Raw genomic sequence first — 24,243 nt, 5'->3', positions numbered from 1 at the left:
GACTATATAGACACACTAATATGCACAATAACGTGTAGCAGAAGAGGAATACCATATGTGAATACTGATTTTCTGAAATTTATAGCTGTGTGGTAAAAAAACTGTGACTTAAATCTGATTAAATATTCCAAACTAAGAAAGATCATACACAAGGCAACCATAAAATAAATCAAAAAGTTACAGATTTTTTACAGTGAAATACTTTTTATCAAAACAAAAGCATAAAATCAGAAAAGTATGACATAAATAAGAAGCACTAAAATTAAAAATCTCAGTCATATCAATAAATGTATGTAGGATGAACTCAACGAGAAGAAAAATTCTCAAACTGGATCCACAAAATCAAAACACACATACCCAGACTTTCTATGGAATATTAAACACTGGCTCTAAACTAATACTGGTTTTTGAGGACCTAAAATATCACTGTGGTTCACTTCAGGAAGAGATGTATGCTTTCAAGGAGGAGTCAGTGATGAATGGAATTTAGGTTCCATTGAACCCAAATGGGTCTACAAGTTCCTCCTATCATAATTTGCCCAATTATGGAATAGTGTGTGGAAACAGATATAATTACTAACTTGTGGAATCCCCATCTTGTCTCCTTGACCCATCAGACAAGGATTATTATGGTAGAGAGAGCCAAATGGAAGCCTCTGAATATCACCTGCACCATCATCAAAACATTAAGTCAAAAGTCCTTCTGAATCCAGAAAGTAGTCCCACCATGAAAAGAATTGAAATATACAAGGGCAGGGATTCCTATTATATTTCCATTTTACTTATTTGATCTGTGCAAATGACAGATAAGCAACAGAGAATGACAATAAGTTGTCTTAAGTTTAATCAGGTGATGACTGCAATAACAAATATTTTTCCAAATATGGCCTCTTTGCTGAAGCAAACCAACACAGGCATTGGCACCTGTATGTAACCATTGATACAAAAAGGTGCTGCTTTCTTTCTATCAATAAGCAGAGAATTCCAGGAGCAAGTGTGCATTTTCGCCTCACAGTGATGACAGAATACCTTTACATCCATATTGCCTCAGGTCTTTATCATCTCTGGTTCTGCTTCTACCTGGATCCTAAACGTCTCAATATCTGTGGTAGGTAGAATAATCCCTCCAAAAATGTCTATAGGCTATACAGTATGTAGCCTCTGGACCATTCCAGATTAGGGTGGATTTAGGAATCCAGTGACAGGTGTCCTACAAGAAGAGAAGGGGAGAAGACACACAGAGGAGAGGGCAATACAAAGATAGAGGCAGAGGTTGGAGTAATATGTGTACAAACCAAGGAATGCCAAGGATTGCTGGCGGCCACCAGAAGCTAGGAAAGAGGATGGAATGCATTCTCCCTCAGAGCCCCAGAAGGAATCACCACTGCCAATCCCTTGATTTTGGATTTCAGGCTTCCAGAACTGTAAGGGAATAAATTTCTGTTGTTTTAAGCCACCCAGTGTGTGGCACTTTATTATGACAGTCACAGGAAACTAATATAGTATATAACTATATCTCTTTTACGAAAGTTTCTAGCTCATCACTAGACTCTGATAGAGGTTAAAATTCAGACCATGTGATACTATATGGTCTTGCAACCTGAGCCACTCTTCACAGACTGACATCATCAGACATTCCCAGGAGTACTCATCAAATGTTAAGTGTTATATATAAGATTGTGTTTCAACGGATCTTGAAAACTTAAAGTTGCATAAGCAAGTAATTCATATTCTGGTGGGCCTACTCCTATCACAATTCCATCACTTCTTAAAACCTACATTTATAGTTTCCTATGACCAGCTAACTGAAGGAGGAAAAGTAGGTGCACGAGATGCCAATAATACTCAAAGTCAGTCAACTGGTATAACCTTACAAACCCATTTATACTTGGCCCCAAAAGAGAGTAGAGAAAGGAAATGCTCCCAGCAAGTGGAATTTCAGGTGATACACTTATCTGTCTAGTTCTCCTGTATAAGGAATGATTATATTAAATGAGGCAGAAAAAAGTTATTTTTTGTGTTGTTTCTTGAAAGTTTAAGAATGGTAAGAAAGATGAATATGAATGTTAAGTAGCACACCTAGAGGTGGACTGTGGGATACTGTTGATGGGCTCAATCATTCTACCTACTTCTACCTTGTCTCCCTCTGCTATCAGAGGGTGGGAACCAAATAACTCATATACTAGACACCGTTGCAAGTAGGGTGGAGTATATGACTAGGTCACACACCCAGATAAGACTTAGATGCAGAAGCGAGCATTGTCAGGTTGCAGTCACCTGTGAAGATTTGGTCCTGCTGACATATGTGGTGATAGAATCATCTCGTCCTTTTGGATCGCTGGGACAGAGATTAAAAAGTCTACAGGAATTTTTTGAAACAACACAAGATGATTCTAAAGTTCATATACAGAAAAAATAAACAATTAGAACTAGGCCAAAAATTTCTGACAAAGAAAATTAAAGAAGAGGGACACAGCTAGGAATAGAAGGAAATTTCCTTAACTAGGAAAAGAGTATTAAAAAGCAAATATAAAAAATTATTTTAATGATGAAACACTAAGGAGAATTTCAAATGAAGCTGGGTAAAGAAGTCTATTATCACTGCCATTTTAAAAAATGTTTTGAATGCCCTGGTTAATAAGATAAGATGATAACAAGAAAGACGTGGTATAAATACTAGAAAGGAAAAGACAGTACATCATAATTTGCAAATGATATAACTATTTAAAGTTCTTAGAGAATCAACAGAAAAAGTCTAAACTACTATAATTAAATAACTGAATTAGGAGTCATCAAAAACATTATGGAATAGAATTATGAAAAGGTAGCATTTCAAATCACTGGGGGAAAATATTCAATGGATGGTGAACATCCATTTAAAAAATAATTAAGTTGGATTCCTACATGTGTGTGTGTTGTATATGTATTCAAATGTGTACAATTCAATTCAAATATGTATTTTGAATATCTATATTCAAAACCCAAAAGTCAAAAGGTAAACATATTTTAATAAATAGAAATATTTTTAAAATCCTTAAAGACATAGCAAAGATTGGAAGAAAATACATACTATGAAAGACAAAGGATTAACATCTATAATATGATTTCTGATTAAAGACAGCTGACTCACCACATGTTTCTCTCTTCTCTCAACCAAAACCCTTCTAAAAGTATAAAAACGAAAGGAGCTATCAGCAAATAAGAGGTTTCAACAATTTTCCAGAAGGCGAACTAAAAATCAAAGTGGTATAATTCTTGAGAGATCCTAGAAAAACTCCAAAGAATTTCAGATATCAGAGGTGATAAGTACACTAGAAGGTAAGAGTAAGACATAAGCCAAAAAAGCTTAACTGAAAGTCTCTATACAAGACTCAATTTTCATAGGCCACAAATTCAAGTGTGCCAAAAATACAACTTCCTTTTTCTTTACCTTGTATGACTAAGCCTATAAGTAGACTCTTACAAAAATGGCTACAAGAATCTCCCTCCCCATATTCTCTCCCATTGGTAGACCGCTCATTAACTCTAGACTTAGCCATGTGACTTACTTTGGCCAATTAGACAATAACAAATGTAACACAGGCAGACTTGAAAAGTGCTTGTGCACTGTGGCTTGTCCTCTCACTGCCTTAGAATCCTGAAATCACATGTAAGCGAGCCTGAGCTAGCCTACAGGAGGCTAAGTGACCCCTTGAAAGGGAACCAAAGCACCCTAGCTGAACAGATTCCAACTGACAGACCAGTGTCTCAGCCCATCCTAGATCATCCAGCTGCCAACCAACCCAGGAGCTGACGACAGATGCAGGAAACAGCATAGCCGAGCCAGAGATGAGTTAAGCCAGTCTAAACCTGAGAACAGCACAACCAACCTAGAGAATCATGTGATGGAATAGAGAATGCTGGAGGTGAAGGTCAGTTTTAAATAAGGCAGTCAGTGAAGGCTCACTGAAAAGGTGACATTTGGGCAAAGACTTGAAGGAGGTGAAGAAGGGGCCAAATGAACATCTATGGCAGAACACTCCAGGGAGAAAAAACATCAAGTATAAAGGCTCTTTTGGAGGAGTTGTCTGGCACGTTTGAGGAGTGGTAAGGAAGCTACTAGAATAGCTGGAGCAAGGAGGAAAAGAATAAGAGATGAGGTCAGGGAAGATTCAAGCTGTGAGATCCTATAGGGCATTATAGGTCATAGTTAGGGCTTTAATTTTTATTCTTGGTGAGATGAGAAACATTGGAAGATTTTAAGCAGAGGAGGGCTATGATCCGACTTACATTTTAACAAGAAAACTTTATGTTGAGAATAGACTGAAGGATGATGTATCAGTTATCTATTACTGCACAACAAATTATCCCCAAATTTGGCAGCTTAAAATGATGAACATTTATTAATCCCCAGCGTCCTTAGGTCAGGAATCTGGGCACAGCTTAATTGAATGCCTCTGGCTCAGTGTCTCTCGCAAAGCTGCAATCAAGGTATTGGCCAGGGCTGCAACCATTTCAAGGCTTGACTAGGGTAGGATCCACTTCAAAGCTCATGCACTTAGTTGTTGACAGGCCTTGGGTTCTCCTAGGCTGTTAATGAAAAGCCTCAGTGGCAAGGGCCACACAGATCTCTCCATAAGGCTACTCACAGTATGGCAGCTTGCTTGCCCCAGAGCAAGGGCTCTGAAATAGAAAAATTGAAAGAGGGCACCCAAGACAAAAGCCAGAGTCTTTCTGTAACCTAATCTCAGAACAGACATCCCATCATCTTTACCACATTTTATTCACTAGAAGCAATCATAAAACATAGCTTGCATTTAAGAGGAAGATTTACACACCAGTGTGATTACCAGGATGTGAGGAACATTGGTAACCATCTTACAGGCTGCCTACCAGAGGGCAAGAGAAGAGAGTGAAAAATTTGGAGTTATCGATATCAAGATGGTACTAAAAGTTGCAGACTAAATGAAATCAACAAGAGAAGGGGGAGGGAAGGAGCCAGCTACAATGAGTGGATCTTATTTGGATGCTGATTCAAACAACGTGTAGACATTATTTGGTTGATGGTTACAAACTGTAAGGAAAAATATTACACTCATGAAACAATTGAAAATGTGAACAGACTGGATATTGGATGATATAAGAAATCGTTAATTTTTAAGCTGTGATCTTGATACGGCAGTTATATTTCAAAAGCATCTTTTTTGACATTTAGCAATACATACTGAAATATTTAGAGATGAAATGAAATAATGTCTACAATTTGCTCCAATTAATATGAGAACAGAGGAAGTGGTGGGGAATATTAAAATGAAACAGAATTAGCCAAGAGTTTATAATTGTTGAAGCTGGGTTGCTTATACTCTTCTGCCTGCTTCTGCATTTATTTGAAATTTCTATAATTAAAAAGTTTTTTTATATAACAATCACGAAAGAGGCCAAAGAGCAATGGAGTAATATTCTCAAAGTGCTACCGGAAAAACAACTGTCAGTCTCAAATTCTACATCAAACTAAACTGTCATTCAAGAATGTGGGAGATATAAATATATTTTCAAGTGAACAGACAGATAATCTACCGCTGAGACTCTTGACGAAAAAGCTACTGAGGAGGAAGGAGTAGGGCACTAGAAAAAAGGTAAGGAAAGAAAGGTGTAAACTTGTGGATAAATCTAAGTGAGCATTAAGTAAACAAATAGTAATAAAGAGGATGACTAATTTGGGAAACAATAAATAAAAGGGGCACTAAATTCTAAATAACAATATGCAAGAAGATGATGGTGGCGCCTCACAACTTTCTATGGTCACTGTAATTTTTGGAAGAAAATATATAGCTTAATTTTACACTTTGTAAGACAATTACCCATTACACTAAAATTATAAATACAAAACACATAAGACAGGAAATGAGATTTTTTAATGCTATCAAATAAAAAGAATACTAAATAGCATATAATATCTTAACAGATAAATATAAGTATACCCTCCTTGAGAGTTGCATGGCTTTTTCAGTTTACTTCCTGTATTTGGAAGTTTCTGGGCTTAAGGGTTGTTTTAATTCTCAAATAGTCAAAATCTTGTTTAATCTGAGTTTGAAGTTCCTTTGGCAACACACGACCCTCAAAAACTCAGAGGTTTCTCATCTAGTTGCTTTTAGTAACTTCAATGTGCAAGTAACATACATACAAATTTTTTTCAAGTCACAATTTTCAAATCTGCTTTATTTCTTTGCCTTTTATATTCTGGATACTAGAACCTTTTCAGACAAATGATTTTCAAATATTTGCTTTCATTCTGTCATTTCTTTGCCTAACTCCTATTTCTCCCTCCCTCCTCTCTCATTTCTGTCTGTCTCTCTCTCAACTTAATGATGACAAACTTAAGTCTATCTAGAAAAATATAACTTAAGTCCACACCCTTAATTACAGCTCTGCCCTGAGCAATTTTCTCTAATTGAGAATTTTTACTGAGGTTTTGGTGCTCAAACTTTTTTTTTTTTTTTTGAGGAAGATTAGCCCTGAGCTAACTACTGCCAGTCCTCCCCTTTTTTTTGCTGAGGAAGCCTGGCCCTGAGCTAACATCCATGCCCATCTTCCTCTACTTTATATGTGGGGTGCCTACCACAGCATGGCTTGCCAAGCGGTGCCGTGTCCACACCCGGGATCCAAACCAACAAACACCAGGCCACGGAGAAGCAGAATGTGCGGACTTAACCACTGCACCACCTGGCTGGCCCCAGTGCTCAAACTTTTCAAATTTCATTTCTTACTATTTGGAAACTGGAATCAGTCACCTTTTAAAAGCTTGCAAGGCCCCAAGTTTCTGGACTTATTCCCTACCATTTCTATTTGCAAACTAGCCAACTGTTTCCTGAGATGCTCTCTTTCTGTTAACACTTGGCCAAACTTGGGCAATGAAACCCACTCCACTGCTAACATTCTGTTATCTAACTACTGTAGAATGTAGGCTGTCAGAGCTTGCTCTGATTTTACCAAATGTTTTTTGACTTCCCAGCACAGATCTCCATTTTTTTCCAGCTGGTTTCAATTTCTTGTGACCTGCTATGCATCACCCACCACTCACTGCCCAGCAGCTAGGTCAAAGGCACATATTTTAAGTTTGTTATGGCAGCACACCACTTCAAAGTTCCAATTTCTATATTAGTCAATTTAGGCTGACAAGGCTATAAAATATAAGCCTTGAAATTTTGGTGGCTTAACACAATAAGACCTTATTTGTTTTTCATGCAAAGTCTGATGAGAGTCACCAGGAGCTCTCACTGAACTAGTGACTCAGAGATCCAGGCTCCCTCCAAGTGGTGACACTATAAATTCAGCTCATGGCTGCTAAGGTTACTGTGGCAGCAGAATAGAAAAATGGAAGAAGGATACCAGTTCTTAATTGACTTGATCCAAAAATGACACACATCTTTTCTTCTCAACCCCACGAGCAAGAGCTAGCTCAAATGACCAAGTCTAAATGGAAAAAGGCCAAGAAATCTAGGCAGGAACATGGACACTGTGAGCACTAGGGGCTCTGACACATAAAAGGATGGGAAAAAATGTTTACAGCACATGTTAACCAAGGAAAACTGACCCAGCTACATTAACATTAGCACAAGTGGATTTTAAGGGAAGATTAAAGTATTATTAGGAATAAATAGGGGCAGGATATAGTTTAAAAACAAAAGAAGGCCAGCCCAGTAGCGTAGTGGTTAAGTTTGCACGCTCCACATTGGGCAGCTCAGGGTTCGCAGGTTCGATTCCTGGGCGTGGACCTACACACCACTCATCAAGCCATGGTGTCACTGCATCCCATATGCAAAATAAAGGAAGACTGGCACAGATATTAGCTCAGTGACAATCTTCCTCAAGCAAAAAAAAGAGGAAGATTGGTAACAGATGTCATCTCAAGGCCAATCTTACTTACCAAAAATCCCCAACAAAATTAGAATAAATGCAAAAAAGTTAAGTTGGAACCCTACCACACAAACATATAGAAAAATTAACTCAAAATGGATTAACATTAATATAAGAGTTAAAACAATACAATTCTTAGAAGACAGGAGTAGGGGCCGGCCCCACTCCTGTGGTTAAGTCCGTGTGCTCCACTTCGGCAGCTCAGGGTCTCACCGGTTTGGATCCTGGCTGCAGGCCTAGCACCGCTCATCAAGCCATGCTGAGGCTGCATCCCACATAGCATAACTAGAAGGACCCACAACTAGAATATACAACTGTGTACTGGGGGACTTTGTGGAGAAGAAGAAAAAAAAGAGATGGCAACAGATGTTAGCTCAAGGCCCATCTTTAAAAAGAAAAAAGAAGACAGGAGTAAATCTTCTTCATGACTTTGGATTTGGCGGCGGATACTTAAATATGACACAAAAAACATGAACAACAAAAAACAGATATATTAGACTTCATCAAATCTTAAAAGTTTTGTGAGTCAAAGGAAAGGGAAGACAACATACAGAATGAGAGAAAATATTTGCAAATCATTTTTCTGGAAAAAATCTAGTATCCAGAATATAAAAGGAATTCTTATAACTCAACAACAAAAAGAACTAAATTTTAAAAATGGGCAAAGTACCTGAATACTTATTTCTCCAAATAAGATATATAAATGGCTGATAAGCACATGAAAAGATACTCAACATCACTAATCATTAGAGGTAATGCAAATCAAAGCCACAATGAGACACCATGTCATACCCATTAGGAAGACTATAGTCATAAAAAATAAAGTAAAATAAAAATAACACACATTAGCAAGTATGTGGAGAAATTGGAACCCTTGTGCACTGTTGATGGAAATGTAAAACTGTACAGCCACTATGGAAAAGAGTGTGACAATTCCTCAAATAATTATAAATGCAATTACTGTATGATCCAGCAACTCCCCTTGTAGGTATACAGCCAAAATAATTGAAAGCAGGGACTCAAACAAGCACATGTAGATTCATGTTCATGACAGTATTATTCATAATAGCCAAAAGGTAGAAGCAACCCAAGTATCCATCAACAGATGAATGGATAAACAAAATGAAGTATATATTTTTCTATATGTATTTCACACAATGGAATATTACTCAGCCTTTAGAAGGGAAGAAGTCTGACACAGGCTACAACATGGATGAACATTGAGGGCAACATGCAAAGTAAAATGAGCTACTCACAAAACTTTTTAAAACCATATTAATTCCATTTATATGAGGCACCTAGAGTAGTCAAATCCACAGATACAGAAAGTACAACAGTGATTTCCAGTAGCTGGTTGGATGGGATAATGAGGGATTAATGTTTAATGAGTACAGAGTTTCAGATTGGGAAGATGAAAAAAAGTTCTGGAGACGGATGGTGGTAATGGTTGCACAACAAAGTGAATGTACTTAATGACACTGAACTGTACACTGAAAAATGGTTAAAATGCATACTAAACAGAAATCACAGAGCTGACAAATACAATAATTGAACTAAAACATTCAATAGAGGGATTCAAAGGAGACTAGATCAAGCGGAAGAAAGGATCAGTGATCTTGAAGACAGTGCAATAGAATTCATCCTATCAGAGAAGCAAAATGAAAGAAGAATGATGAGAGTGAAGATAGCTTTAGGGACTTGAGAGAGACCATCAAGCAGACCAATATACACATTATAAGGGTCCCTGAAGGAGAGGGGGGCAGAAAGCTTATTTGAAGAAATAATGGCTGAAAACTACTCTCACCTGGGAAATAAACAGACATCCAGATCCAGGAAGCCCAAAGAAGACCAAAAAAGATGAATTCAAAGAGACCCACAGGAAGGGACATTATAATTAAATTAATTGCCAAATAATTAGATTGCCAAAAGTTAAAGACAAAGAGACACTGTTAAAAAGCAGCAAAAGAGGGGCTGGCCCCGTGGCCGAGTGGTTAAGTTCGCGCACTCCACTGCAGGCGGCCCAGTGTTTCGTTAGTTCGAATCCTGGGCGCGGACATGGCACTGCTCATCAGACCATGCTGAGGCAGCATCCCACATGCCACAACTAGAAGAACCCACAACGAAGAATACACAACTATGTACCGGGGGGCTTTGGGGAGAAAAAGGAAAAAAAAATAAATAAAAAAAATCTTAAAAAAAAAAATGAGTTGGGAAGTGTTTGAAGGAAAAATTGGTGCTAATAAAAAAAAAAGCAGCAAAAGAAAAGTAAATCATTACATACACGGAATCCCATAAGACTATCCGTGGATTTTTCAGCAGAAACCTTGCAGGGCAGAATAGAGTGGGATGATATATTTATTCTAAGTGCTGAAAGCAAAAAATTGCCAACCAAGAAGACTATAACCAGCAAAGCTGTCCTTCAGAATTGAAGGAGATATAAAGAGTTTCCCAGAAAAACAAAAGCTGAAGGAGTTCATCACCACTAGACTGAACTTACAAGAAATATTAAAGAGAGTTCTTCATGCTGAAAAAAGAGACATGAAACAGTAACAGGAAAAATTATGAAAGTATAAAACTCACTGGTAAAGCTGGAAAAAAAAGAATCTAAAAAATAAAGGGAATACTGAATATAAATGTTTTCCTCAATTAGATTCTATTTAAAAAGAGGAAATATTGGCAAAAAAAGGTTAAAATAGGAAATTTTATGTTATGAATGTTTTACCTCATTTTTAAATTTGCTGTATAATAGGCACACAGCTTCAGCTTTGCAAGATGAAAAGGCTTCTTGGTGGCAGTGCATATAGAGGAGAGTCAGCCTGGGGAACTCAGTAAAAGAAATGTTGCTGATATCATACTCTGGCAGCCTCAATGCCAAGCAGAGCCCAGGCCCTGCAGCTGGAGCTGCAGGAATCTGAGATTCCCATAAGGAGTTTCTTTCCTGTGTACAAGGTTGGTGTAAGGGGGTTGCATAGGCAGACTCTGAACTCACCTCTCCCCATGGATGCAACAAATTTACAACTACTATTGGAACAATTACCCCTGAGAGAGAACTGAAAACCAGATAAAAATAACCCCATAAAAAGGGACTCTCCTGAGTTGCAAGAGGCAGAAATTCCTTTCTGGAGAGAGAAAAAGCCATAGTTGCAAGCCACAGTGCTTCATGGCCAGCTGGGAGCAATCCTAAGATACACAGCCTTCCCTGGAGGAGCGGGAGACCTGAGCAGGGGAGTGTTACTGCTATAAGCATCTTCTGGACTCAGCACAACCTAGACAAGTGTCATAATATCTGGCTTTGCTGGCTACTAACAACAATGGAGAATGCCCCCAGAAAAGCTATCAGACACAAGGGGAAAAATGTTGGCTCTTAAACGGCCCATGCACAAATTCACCTGTTTGCAAAGCAACCAAAATCACAGTCCTTCGGTGAAAAGAGACTCACCTGCTAGGCTATGGGTGCATCCCAGTGAGGGGACTGAGACATTGGCAGCAGACATTATTTTGACCTAGGACAGGATGCTGAAACAGAAGCTGGAAAACACCATTGGAGTTTTTCCCCTGGCCTGCTAGCACAGGGGCCTGCCACACCCACTAGAGTGCCAATTTCATCCACCGTAGACTGGGCAGGCAGCCTGCTCTAGGGACTGGTCCCACCTAACAGCAAGCCCTCAGGCAACTTGTGGGCCTGCGGGGGGGGGGGCCGGGGGGGGGGGGGAGGGCGACTGGATCTTCTGCAGCCAGGCAAATGGATCCGCCTCTGAGGGGCAGGGCTGTGTGAGGAATGGGTGGAGCGTGTGGGGCATTGGTGGAGTGTGTGGGGCCTCTGCAGCTGGGAGGCTGGGTCTGCTTCAGGAGGTCAGGGTATGCACACAGGGTAGAACTGTGTTGATGGTGTCTGTGGCCCTGTGGGTAGTGGGGCTTCTTAGCTGCAGAAGACTTGTGCTTCACAAACAGCCAGATAGGGGATCAGTCCCACTTTCAAAAGCCTGAAAAAACTGGATTCTCCCATACCTGAGGCCAGCCCCACTCAGCTGCAATCCTGAAAGAACTGACAAATGCCTACAGCAGTTGTAAGCATAGCAACCAGGCATGCTGGGGGCCTATTCACTTAACAGAAAAGCTACAAAACAAATGTGCTATTAGGCCTTGCAGCCAACTCTGCTGAGGCTTCCCCCCACGGTAAAGTGTCTAAAGGGTTTATAGCAGCCACACAGAGCTAAGCATTACAACAAGCTGGCCAAGGGGACAACCCAGCCTCCCTGACTCCCTCAGCAAGAGCAATCCTGTAACAACAGAAGAACACACATAGCCAGACAGGGGACACACTAGAAGATTTAGGAATGGTGACAAGTGGGAAGCAAACTCCTGGGCCTCATAAGGCATCTCTTACATAAGGCTACCTCTCCAAGATTGGGAGATTTAGCTGACCTACCTAATGCATAGATATAAGCAGAGAGAAAGGCGCAGATGGAGGAGACAAAGGAATATGTTGCAAGTAAGAGAACAGGACAAAATCCCAGAAAACGAACTAAATGAAACAGAGGAAAACAAGCTACCTGACAAAGAGTACACACTAAGAGTCATAAGGATGATCACTGATTTTGGGAGAAGAATGGATGGATACAGTGAGAACTTGAACAAAGAATTGGAAAATATAAAAGAGAACCAATCAGAAATGAAAAATAAATGCTGGAAATGAAAAATTCACTAAAGAGACTCAACAGCAGAGATGATACAGAAAAAAGAGGTGACCTGTCAGCAAGCTGGAAAAACGACTAGAGGAAATCACCCAAGCTGAACAGATAAAAGAAAAAAGAATTAAAAAGAATGAGAAAAGGGGGCTGGCCCAGTGGCACAGTGATTAAGTTCACATGTTCTGCTTTGGCACTGATTCAGATCCTGGGTGTGGACCTATGCTCTCCTTGTTCAAGTCATGCTGTGGCAGCATCCCACATATAAAGTAGAGGAAGATGGGCATGGATGTTAGCTCAGAGCCAGTCTTCCTCAGCAAAAAAAGAAGCAGATTGGCGGCCGATGTTAGCTCAGGGCTAATCTTCCTCAAAGAAAAGAAAGGAACAGTCTAAAGGACCTCTGGGACAACATCAAACACATTAACATTTCATATTATAGGTGTCCCAGAAGGAGAAGAGAGAGTCAAAGGGGCAGAGAATCTATTTGAATAAATAATAGCTGAAAACTTTCCTAACCTAAGGAAGGTAACAGACATCCAAGTATAGGAAGCACAAACAGCACCAAAAAACACAAACCCAAAGAGGCCCACACCAAGACACATTATAATTAAAATGTCCAAACTTAAAGATAAACAGAGAATCCTAAAAGCCACAAGAGAAAGACAACAAGTGACATACAAAGGAAATCCCATAAGGCTATGAGCTGACTTCTCAGGCTAGAAGGGAGTGGCATGATATATTTAAAATGCTGAAAGGAAAAAACCTAAAGCCAAAAATCTCTACCTGGCAAGGTTATCATTCAGAATGGAAGGAGAGATTAGGAGTTTCCCAAACAAGTAAAACTTAAAGGAGTTTATCACCAAGAAACCAGTTTTACAAGAAATACTAAAGGGACTTATTTAACTGGGAAAAAGAAGACTGCAAATAGAAATAAGAAAATTATCCAAAAAAAGGCAATAAAATCAGTGGTAAAGGCAAAAATACTGTAAAGGTAGCCTATCAGCCACTTATGAAGATAATATGAAGGTCAAAAGACAAAAGTACTAAAATTACCTATTTCAATGATAAGAGGGTAATGGATACACACACATGAAAAAAAAGAGGTTAGATATAATATCACAAACATAAAATGCGGGAGGAGGAGAGTAGAAGAGTAGAGCTTTTAGCAAGAGGTCAAACTAAAGAGACCATCAACTCTATATAGATTGCTGTATACGTAGGTTATTATATATGAATCTCATGACAATCTCAAACCAGAAACCTATAATAAATACAAAACAATTAAGAGAAAGGAACTCAAACATAATAGTAAAGAAAGCCATCAAACTACAAAAGAAGAGAGCAAGAGAAGACAGGAACAGAGAAGACCTACTAAAACACCCAGAGAAAAAGTAACAAAATGGCAATAACTATGTTCTTATCAATAGCTACTTTACAGGTCAATGGACTGTGCTCCAATCAAAAGGCATAGGGTGGCTGACTGTATACAAAAAAAAAGCCCCATATATATGCTGCATGCAAAAGACACACTTCAGACCTAAAGACTCTCACAAATTGAAAGTGAACAGATGGAAAAAGATGCTCCATGCAAATGGCAATGAAAAGAAAGCTGGGATACCAATACTTATATCAGACAAAATAGACTTAAAAAGAAAAAATGTAACGAAAGACAAAGAAGAGCATTACAAAATGATAAAGGGTACAATCCAACGAGAGGATATAACACTTGTAAATATCTATGAACCAAAATAGGACCACCAAAATATATAAAGCAATTAGTAACAGACGTAAAAGGAAAAATGGACAGTAACACAATAAGAGTAGGGGACTTTAACAATCCACTTACATCAATGGATAGATCACCCAAATAGAAGATCAATAAGGAAACATTGGCCTTAGATACACATTAGAACAGATGGGATTAGAAGATATATATATAGAACACTCCATCCAAAAACTGCAGAATACACGTTCTTTTCAAATGCACATGGAACAGTCTCCAGGAGTGATCACATATTAGGCTGCAAAACAAGTCTCAATGAATTAAGACTGAAATAAACCAAGCATCTTTTCTGACCACAAAGGTATGAAATTAGACATCAACTATAGAAAGAAACTTGGGAAAGCCACAAATATGTGGAGATTAAACAAAATGCTACTAAACAATGATTGTGTCAATAAAGAAATCAAAAAATACCTGGAGACATTTAAATGAAAATAGGAAATGCCAAAATCTATGGGACACAGCAAAAGCAGTTCTAAGAGGGAATTTTATAGCAATAGAGGCCTACCTCACCAAAAAAGAAAAATCCCAAATAGACAATCTAGGTAATAGTGGACCTAAAGGAAGCCAAAAAAGAAAAACAAAGTCCAAAATAAGTAGAAGAAAGGAAATAATAAAAATCAGAGCAGAAATAAATGAAATAGAGACTAAAAAGAACAATAGAAAAAAAATCAATGAATCCAAGAGCTGGTTCTTTGAAAAGATAAACAAAATTGACAAACCTTTAGCCAGACTCACCAAGAAAAAAAAGAGAGAAGGCTCAAATAAATAAAATAAGAAATGAAAGAGGAGAAATTAGAGCAGACATCTCAGAAATACAAAAGATTATATAGGGGCAGGCCCGGTGGCACAGCGGTTAATTGTGCACATTCGGCTTCAGGGGCCTGGGGTTCACCAGTTCAGATCCCACGTGCAGACATGGCACTGCTTGGCAAGCCATGCTGTGGTAGGCACCCCTCATATAAAGTAGACGAAGATGTGCATAGATGTTAGCTCAGGGCCAGTCTTCCCTAGCAAAAAGGGGAGGATTGGGAGCAGGTGTTAGCTCAGGGCTAATCTTGCTCAAAATACATAAAGAAAAAGAAAAAATATTATAAAGAATACTACAAAAAGCTATACACCAACAAACTGGATAATCTAGAAGAAATGGATAAATTCTTAGAATCATACAAGCTTCGAAAACTGAATCAAGCAGTAATAGAGATTTTGAATAGATCAATCACCAGTAAGGAGATTGAAACAGCAATCAAAAACTTCCCAAAAGATAAAGGTCCAGAGAGATGGCTTCCCTGGTGAATTCTACCAAACATTCAAAGAAGATTTGATACCTATCCTTCTCAAACTCTTCCAATAATTGAAGAGGAGGGGAAGCTTCCTAACTCATCCCACAAAGTCAACATTACCCTGATAACAAAACCATACAAGGACAACAGAAACAAAGAAAATTCCAAGCCATTATCATTGGTGAACATTGATGCAAAAGTCCTCAACAAAATACTAGCAAATCAAATACAACAATACATTAAAAAGATCATACACCAAGATAAAGTGGGATGTATTCCAGGGATGCAGGGATGGTTCAACATCTGCAAATCTATCAATATGATACACCACGTTAACAAAATGAAGAATAAAAGTCACATGATCCTCTCAATGGATGCAGAGAAAACATTTAACAAGATACAGCATCCATTTATGATTAAAACTTTGAATAAAATGGGTATAGAAGGAAAGTACCTCAACATAATAAAGGCCATATAGAACAGCCTCACAGCTAATATCATTTTCAATGGCAAAAAACTGAAAGCTATCCCTCTAAGAGCAGGATCCAGACAGGGATGCCCACCGTGACCACTCTTATTTAACATAGTATTGGAAGTCTTAGCCTGGGCAATCAGGCAAGGAAAAGAAATAAAAGGGATCCAAATTGGAAAAGAAGCTAAACAGTCACTATTTTCAGGTGACATGATTTTATATGCAGAAAATCCTAAAGAATCCACTAAAACACTTCTAGAAATAATAAAGCAATATGGTAAAGTTGCAGGATACAAAATCAACATACAAAAATCAATTGCATTTCTATACACTAACAACAAAGTAGCAGAAAGAGAAATTAAGAACACAGTCCCATTTACAATTGCAACAAAAAGAATGAAATATCTGGAATAAACTTAACCAAAGAGGTGAAAGATTTGTACACTGAAAACCACAAAACATTGTTGAGAGAAATTGAAGAAGATGCTAAGAAATGGAAAGATATTCCATGTTCTGGGATTGGAAGAATTAGCATAGTTAAAATGTCCATACTTCCTAAAGCAATCTACAGATTCAGAGCAATCCCTATCAAAGTTCCAACAACATTTTTCACAGAAATAGAACATAGAATCCTAAAATTTATATGAAACAACAAACGACCCCCAATAACCAAAGGAATCCTGAGAAAAAAGAACAAAGCTGGAGGTATCACACTCCCTGATTTCAAAATATACTACAAAGCTATGGTAACAAAAACAGCATGGTACTGGCACAAAAACAGACACACCGATCAATGTAACAGAATCGAGAGCCCAGAAATAAACCCACATGTTTATGGGCAGCTAATTTTCGACAAGGGAGCCAAGAGCATACAATGGAGAAAGGAAAGTCTCTTCAATAAACAGTGTTGGCAGAACTGGACAGCCACATGCAAAAGAAGGAAAGTAGAGCATTATCTTACACCATACAGAAAAATTAACACAAAATTGAACACTTGAACATAAGACCTGAAATCATGAAACTTCTAGTAGAAAAACACATACGCAGTATGCTTTTCAACATCGGTCTTAGCAGCATATTTTCAAGTACTCTGTCTCACTGGGGAAGGGAAACAATAGAAAAAAATAAACAAATGGGACTACATCAAACTAAAAATCTTCTGCACAGCAAAAGAAACCATCAACAAAACGAAAAGACAACCTAACAATTGGGAGAAGATATTTGCAAACTGTATATCAGACAAGGGGTTAATATCCAAACTATATAAAAAACTCATATTTCTCAACACAAAAAAACTAACAACCCAATTAAAAAATGGGCAAAAGATCTGAACAGACATTTCTCCAAAGAAGATATACAGATGGCCAACAGGCACATGAAAAGATGTTCAACATCATTAATTATCAAGGAAATGCAAATCAAAACTACAATGAGATATCGCCTCACTCCCATCAGAATGGCTATCATTAACAAGACAAGGAAACAACAAGTGTTGGAGAGGATGTGGAAAGAAGGGAACTCTCATACACTGCTGGTGGGAGTGCAAACTGGGGCTACCACTATGGAAAACAGTATGGAGATTCCTCAAATAATTAAGAATAGGACTACCATATGACCCAGCTATTCCACTGCTGGGTATTTATCCAAAGAACACAAAAACACGAGTGCATAAAGATACATGCACCTGCATGCTCATTGCAGCATTATTCACAATATGCAAGACTTGGAAGAAACCTAGGTGCCCAACGACCAGGATGAATGGTTAAAGAATTTGTCGTATATATACACAATGGCATACTACTCAGCCATAAGAAATGATGAAATTTGACTATTTGTCACAACATGGATAGATCTTGAGGGTATTATGCTAAGTGAAATAAGTCAGAAGGAGAAAGACAAATACTGTATGATCTCACTCATAAGTAGAAGATAAAAACAACAATAACCAATCACATAAAGACGGAGACTGAATTGTTCATTACCAAAGGGGAAAGTGGATAGGAGGAGGGCAAAAGGTGTGATTAGGCACATGTGTTGTGGTGATGGATTTTAATTAGTCTTTGGTTGGTGAACATGATGTAATATACACAGAAATCAAAATATAATGATGTACACCTGAAATTTATATAATGTATAAACCAACGTTACCATAATAAAAACTTTATTTATTTTAAAAAATAGGCTTCTAGAGATACGTTACCAACAATATGAATGTACTTAACACTACTGAACTATATAGGTAAAAATGGTTAAAATAGCAAGTTTGCAGGATACAAGGTTAATATATAAAAGTCAGTCACTTTCCTACATACCAGCAAAGGATAGTGAAATTTGACATTTAAAACACAATGGCATTTACATTAGCACCCCCAAAAATGACATACTTAATTATAAATTTAAGAAAGTATGTACAAGATCTCTATAAGGAAAACTATACAAGTGATGAAAATTACCAAACAAAAAGTAAATAAATGGAGAGATAGTCATGTTCACACATAGGAAGATTCAATATTATCAAAGTGGCAATCCTTCACCAACTTCTTCTATTGATTCAATGAAATCCCCCAAGAAATCTCACCAAGTTATTTTGTGGATATCAACACATTTATTCTAAAGTTTATATGAGAGGCAAAAGACCCAGAATAGCAAACTCTATATTGCGGAAGAACAAAGTTGAAGGACTGACACTATCTGACTTACAGACTTATACACTACAGTAACCAAGACAGTGTGGTACATGCAAAAGAGACAAACAGATCAATCAGATGGAATAGAGAGCCCAGAAAAAGACCTACATAAATAGTCAACTGATCTTTGACAACAGAGCAAGGGCAATACAATGGAGCAATGATAGTCTTTCCAATAAAAGAGGTTAGAACCAACGGATTTCCACATGCAAAAAAAAATCAATCTAGACACCTTTACATACTTCACAAAAATTTACTCAAAACGGATCATAGACCTAAATGTAAAATGCAAAATTTATAAAACTCCTAGAAGTAGGAGTAAACCTACATGACCTTAACTATGGCAATGACTTGTCAGACACAACACCAAAGGCACAATGCATGAAAAAAAAATTGATAAGCTGAAGCTTATTAAAATTAAACCTTCTGCTCTGAGAAAGTCAACATCAAAAGAATGAGAAAACGAGTCACAGTCTGGGATAAAATATTTCCAAAAGGCACATCTGATAAAAGACTGTTCTCCAAAATATACAAAGAACTCCTAAAACTCACTAAGAAATCCAACCCAGTTAGAAAATGAGCAAAATACCTGAACAGACACCTCATCAAAGAAGACATATAGATGGCAAATAAGATGAGAAGATGCTCTCCATTATATGCCACTAGAGACTTGCAAATTAAAACAATAGTGAGATAACACTATACATCTACCAGAGCGGCCAAAGTCAAGAATGCTGACACCACCAAATGCTGGCAAGGATGTGAGGCAACAGGAGCGCTCACTCATGGCTGGTGGGAATGCAAAATGGTACAGCCACTTTGAAGGACAGTTTGGCAGTTTTTTACAAAATTAAACATACACTTACCATATGATCCAGCAATTGTGCTCCATAGTATTTACCCAAAGGATCTGAAAACTTATCTTCACACAAAAACCTGCACATGAACGTTTACAGCAATTGTTTTCATAATTACCAAAACTTGGAAGCAACCTACACGTCCTTCATTAGGTGAATGGATAAATAAACTGGTACATCCAGACAATGGAATATTACTCATCACTAAAAAGAAATAAGCTATCAAGCCATAAAAAGGACACAGAGGAAACATAAATGCATATTACTAAGTGAAAGAAGCCAATCTGAAAAAGCTGCATACTGTGTGAGTCCAACTACCTGACATTCTGGAAAAGGCAAAACTGTGGAGACAGTAAAAATAGCAGTGGTTTCCAGGAGTTAGGGGGAGGGATGAACAGGCAGAGTGCAGAGAATTTTAAGGGCAGTGAAGCCATTCTATATACTATAATGGAGGATATATGTCATTATACACTTGTCAAAATTCATAGAACATACAACCCCAAGAGTGAACCCTAAGGTAAACTACCGACTCTGAGTGTTAATGATGTGTCAGTGTGGGGTCCTGACAGACGTATCACTGTGACACAGGATGTCAACAGCAGAGGCTGTACATGTGTGATGACAGAGGGTGTATGGGAAATCTCTGTCCCTCCTCTCAATTTTGCTGTGAACCTAAAACACTCTAAAATATAAAGTTTATTCATTTTTTAAATGGTTAACATGGTAAATTTAATGTTATGTGTATTTTACCACAACTTAAATTAAAAATTTAAAAATGAAGGTAATACATTAAAAAACATATGGGTAAAAGATCCACTAAAGTTCAAGATAGACCAATAAATTTTAATATAGCATATTAAAAAAGTTCATTGGTAGGTTTTAGCTTCTGCATTGCAACTAACCTTTACCACTTAAGTTTTGGTGTAGTATCAAAAGAAGAATATTGGTAATTATCTGAAAAGGCTATCAAAACACTCTTCCCTTTTCCAACTACATAAACTGGATTTTCTTCATGTATTTCAAACAAAACATATAGCAACAGACTGAATGCGCAGGTAGATATGAGAATCTAGTTGTCATCTATTAAGCTAGACATTAAGGAGATTTATAAAAACGTAAAACAATATCCCTCTCTAAATTCTTTTTGTTTTGGAAAATATAGTTTTTATTTTTAAAATGTGTTACTTATGTTAACACATAATAAGTCAATCCTGTTATTTTTAAGTGAATTAATAAAAATTCTTAAATTTCCATATTATGTGGACAGTGACAACAAAATGAAGTAACATTTGTCAAGGCTTCTAAAAAGGAGCTGGGAGGGGCCAGCCTGTTGGGGCAGCGGTTCAGTTCACGCACTCTGCTTTGGCGGCCTGCGGTTGGCTAGTTGGGATCCCAGCCACCACTTATCATGCCATGCTGTGGCAGGCATCCCACATACAAAGTAGAGGAAGATGGGCACCGATGTTAGCTCAGGGCCAATCTTCCTCAGCAAAAAGAGGAGCATTGGCAGCAGATGTTAGCTCAGAGCTAATCTTCCTCAAAAAAACAAATAAATAAAATCAAAATAAAAATGGAACTAGGAAGCCATTAAGAGAATGGGACTTAGGCACACACACTACATCTCTACCCAGATAGGACATAACTTTTCAACTGGGCTATACTGCTGTCATCTTGGCCTTCTGTCAAGAGATACCCTTATTCCCATAGAAAAGAACTTTTTGCCTTAGAGATGGCCTTGGCAACGAATCAGTATAGCCAAGAAGTAACAGTTGTTGCCAGCACAATTCACAAATTTTACAAAACCACCTGTATGATTTCTCTTTTTGCTTTTATAAACCCTTGCCTCTTTTGTCTTCCTTGGAACACATTTTGGGTTTCTACCTGACTCTGTGTCTCCCAAATTGCAACTCTAATTGCCCAAATAAATATCTGCTGTTTGAATTCTAGTGAATTTTTCCTTGGTCAACAATTAATTTCTAATATGATAAATATCGACACATTTAAGCAAAAATATAAAAGCTCTTTGAGACTTTCAATAATTGCTAACCTCTAAGGAAAAATTCTAAAAAGTTTGAGAACCACTGCATTAAAATCTTTCATGTGGGGGCCGGCCTGGTGGCGCAGTGTTTAAGTTCGCACGGTCGGCTTCTCAGTGGCCCGGGGTTTGCGGGTTCAGATCCCGGATGCAGACATGGCACCACTTGGCAAAAAGCCATGCTGTGGTAGATGTCCCATGTATAAAGTAGAGGAAGATGGGCATGGATGTTAGCTCAGGGCCAGTCTTCCTCAGCAAAAAGAGGAGGATTGGCAGCAGATGTTAGCTCAGGGCTAATCTTCCTCAAAAAAAAAAAAAAAGTTATATTAAAAAAAGAAAATCTTTCACGTGTTCTGGTGAAGTTTTGTGTGCCCCGAAAATTCATGTTGAAGCCCTAATCCCCAATATGATGGTAAAAAGTGGGACCTTTCAAAGGTAACTGGAGTTAGATGAGGTCATGAAGGTGGTGCCCATGATGGAATTAGCGCCCTTATAAGAAGAGACAGTTTGCGCCGTCTACACACAAAGAGGAGGTCATGTGAGCACAGCAAGAAGACAAGGGTCTACCAGACAGGAAGAGACCTCACAGAAGACCCCCCTGAGGGCACCCTCATCCCAGTCTTGCGGCCTCCAGAACTATGAGAAAATGAATTTCTGTTGTTTACGCCACCCGGTCTTGGGTATTTTGTTACGGCAGTCTGAGCTCACCAACACAGCACATAATAGCAAAAGAGACTGGAATCAACCCAAAAGTCCGTTACTCAGAGAGCTGGCTAAAAATCGTGATGCCTCCAAACCCGGAACGCTCTGCAGAGGGGGGCGGGGCGGGCATTCCAGGACTGAGCGGGACGGCAGATTCGGAACAGCGGACAAAAAGGGAAGGAAAACAACATAGGCAAAAATTTCCCTCGCACCCAAACCTCTCCTGATGTGTTTTATAAGTTTGAGGACTCTGTCTACTGTTCTTCGTTTCCCGCCATAATCTACCTCTGTCGGTGTCAGCGGAGCAGGCACTGAATGCTTTTTTGTCGCAGGACAAATTACTGTACGCAGGACAAGCTATTCTGCCGGAACAAACGCTCCTCGGGGACAGTCAGCTTTTTCATGTCTGGGTGGACTTTCTAGAAGGTTCTGGGATGCTTTTGAGCGAAGGAAATTTGGAGGCACTTCTGTGAAGCGCACACGGGCCCACCACGAAGACTGGGATTCAAAAGAGCAAGAGCCTCGACCCTGAGCCGGTCACACGACCTGCCCTCTTCTGAGTCCCCTCTCTATCCCGACGCGGCGCCCACACTCGCCGGGTGGCAGGGTGTCCGGACACGAGGAGCCGACCAGCGGGGGAACCCGGGTTTTTCCCGGAGTTCCCTCACAGTCCGACGGGAAGGGAGGAAAAGAAGAACCTTCCTCCGCCCCAGAGCGCAGCAGCAGGGTCTCCAGCGGCTTACCAGGTCCGGACGCCAGCGCGCTACCGAGCCCCGCAAGCAGCATCAGGAGGCGGAGCATGCTGTGGCTTCCCGGCTCCGTGTGGGGACTGGGCCACCGACCGTTGGGCCGGCTGGAGGCGGGCGCCGCTCCCGCCGACCCGGGACGCGCGGCCCCCGAGGCCGCCTCCCCGCGCGGCCGCTGCGCCGGCCCAACGGTCGCCCCGCCCCGCCCCGCCCCGAGCGGACCCGCCCCGAACCGCCCTGAGCCGCCCCGCGCCGCCCGCCCCCCAGCCGCCCGGAACCGCCCCGCGCCGCCTCCCGGCCGCCGGCTCTCCCCTCCGTCGCGGTCGCCGTCCCCAGTCCCCCGTCCCCCTTTCGCCCCGTGGGGACGGACCTAGAAGAACTAACACGCCGACTGTGCGCTGTTTTGTCTCAGGCACTTCCATGTGCTTTAAAAGGCGAACGTGTAATACTTTCTGCATTGAAAATATACCCACGCACGCTCGCACACAAATATCCATGTTCATTATTACTGAAGCTGGGTTTCTCAAACTAAAAAACAACTAACCAGATGTGTGAAGAAGATTCCAAGAAAGGGAAAACTGAGTAGATTTTGCTCTCCTTGGAAAGAGCCTGCTACGGCTTTCCTCCAGACCCACTTGCCCAAACGCACTTTGTGACCAGGCTGTGTCTACTTTTTCCTCCCATCGGCCTGGCTCTCCACGAGCCCTCGGCTAAAATTCATGGGTTGCCATTCTCCTGTTCAGTAATTTCTCCGGACAAGGAATATTCATTCACTCACGCAGTGAATGAGATGCACGAGATTCTTGCCCATAATTACAGTGTGTATGTTCCAGTAGAGAGTTCTAGCCAAATTCCTCAGCAGAGTATTCAGTTTTCTGAATTCGGAGCGCAGGCTCTGCGGCCCGCTTTCTCCCGTCCCCAGGGCTCAGCCGCCTCGACCTCGTGTCTCTCCTGAGTGAACAGCGGCTCATGCCCTGGGGCTGCAGGGCCTCCTCCCTCCCACCCTCACCCCCAGTCTCACCTATACACACCATCTTTTGTTTCTTTTCAAATCCCAAAGCACGAATTCATCCCTCATACTAATTAACAGAAAA

The 24,243-nt window shown here is 39.6% G+C and overlaps 1 protein-coding gene across 1 annotated transcript in view; it reads right to left on the bottom strand.

Moving 5' to 3' along the window:
• Positions 1-22,807, bottom strand: part of ADAM32 (ADAM metallopeptidase domain 32) — a 213,656-nt gene extending 190,849 nt beyond the window's left edge. The window contains exon 1 of the mRNA XM_046648808.1: positions 22,746-22,807. Within this exon, the coding sequence (XP_046504764.1) occupies positions 22,746-22,807 (62 nt within the window). The remainder of the gene's footprint in view (positions 1-22,745) is intronic.
• Positions 22,808-24,243: the final 1,436 nt, after the last annotated feature.

Source organism: Equus quagga, chromosome 22 (genome assembly GCF_021613505.1).
Source record: "Equus quagga isolate Etosha38 chromosome 22, UCLA_HA_Equagga_1.0, whole genome shotgun sequence".
NCBI classification, from domain to species: Eukaryota; Metazoa; Chordata; class Mammalia; order Perissodactyla; family Equidae; genus Equus; species Equus quagga.
The sequence above is the reverse complement of the archived record's forward strand: the minus strand, read 5'-3'. Positions and strand labels throughout refer to the sequence as shown.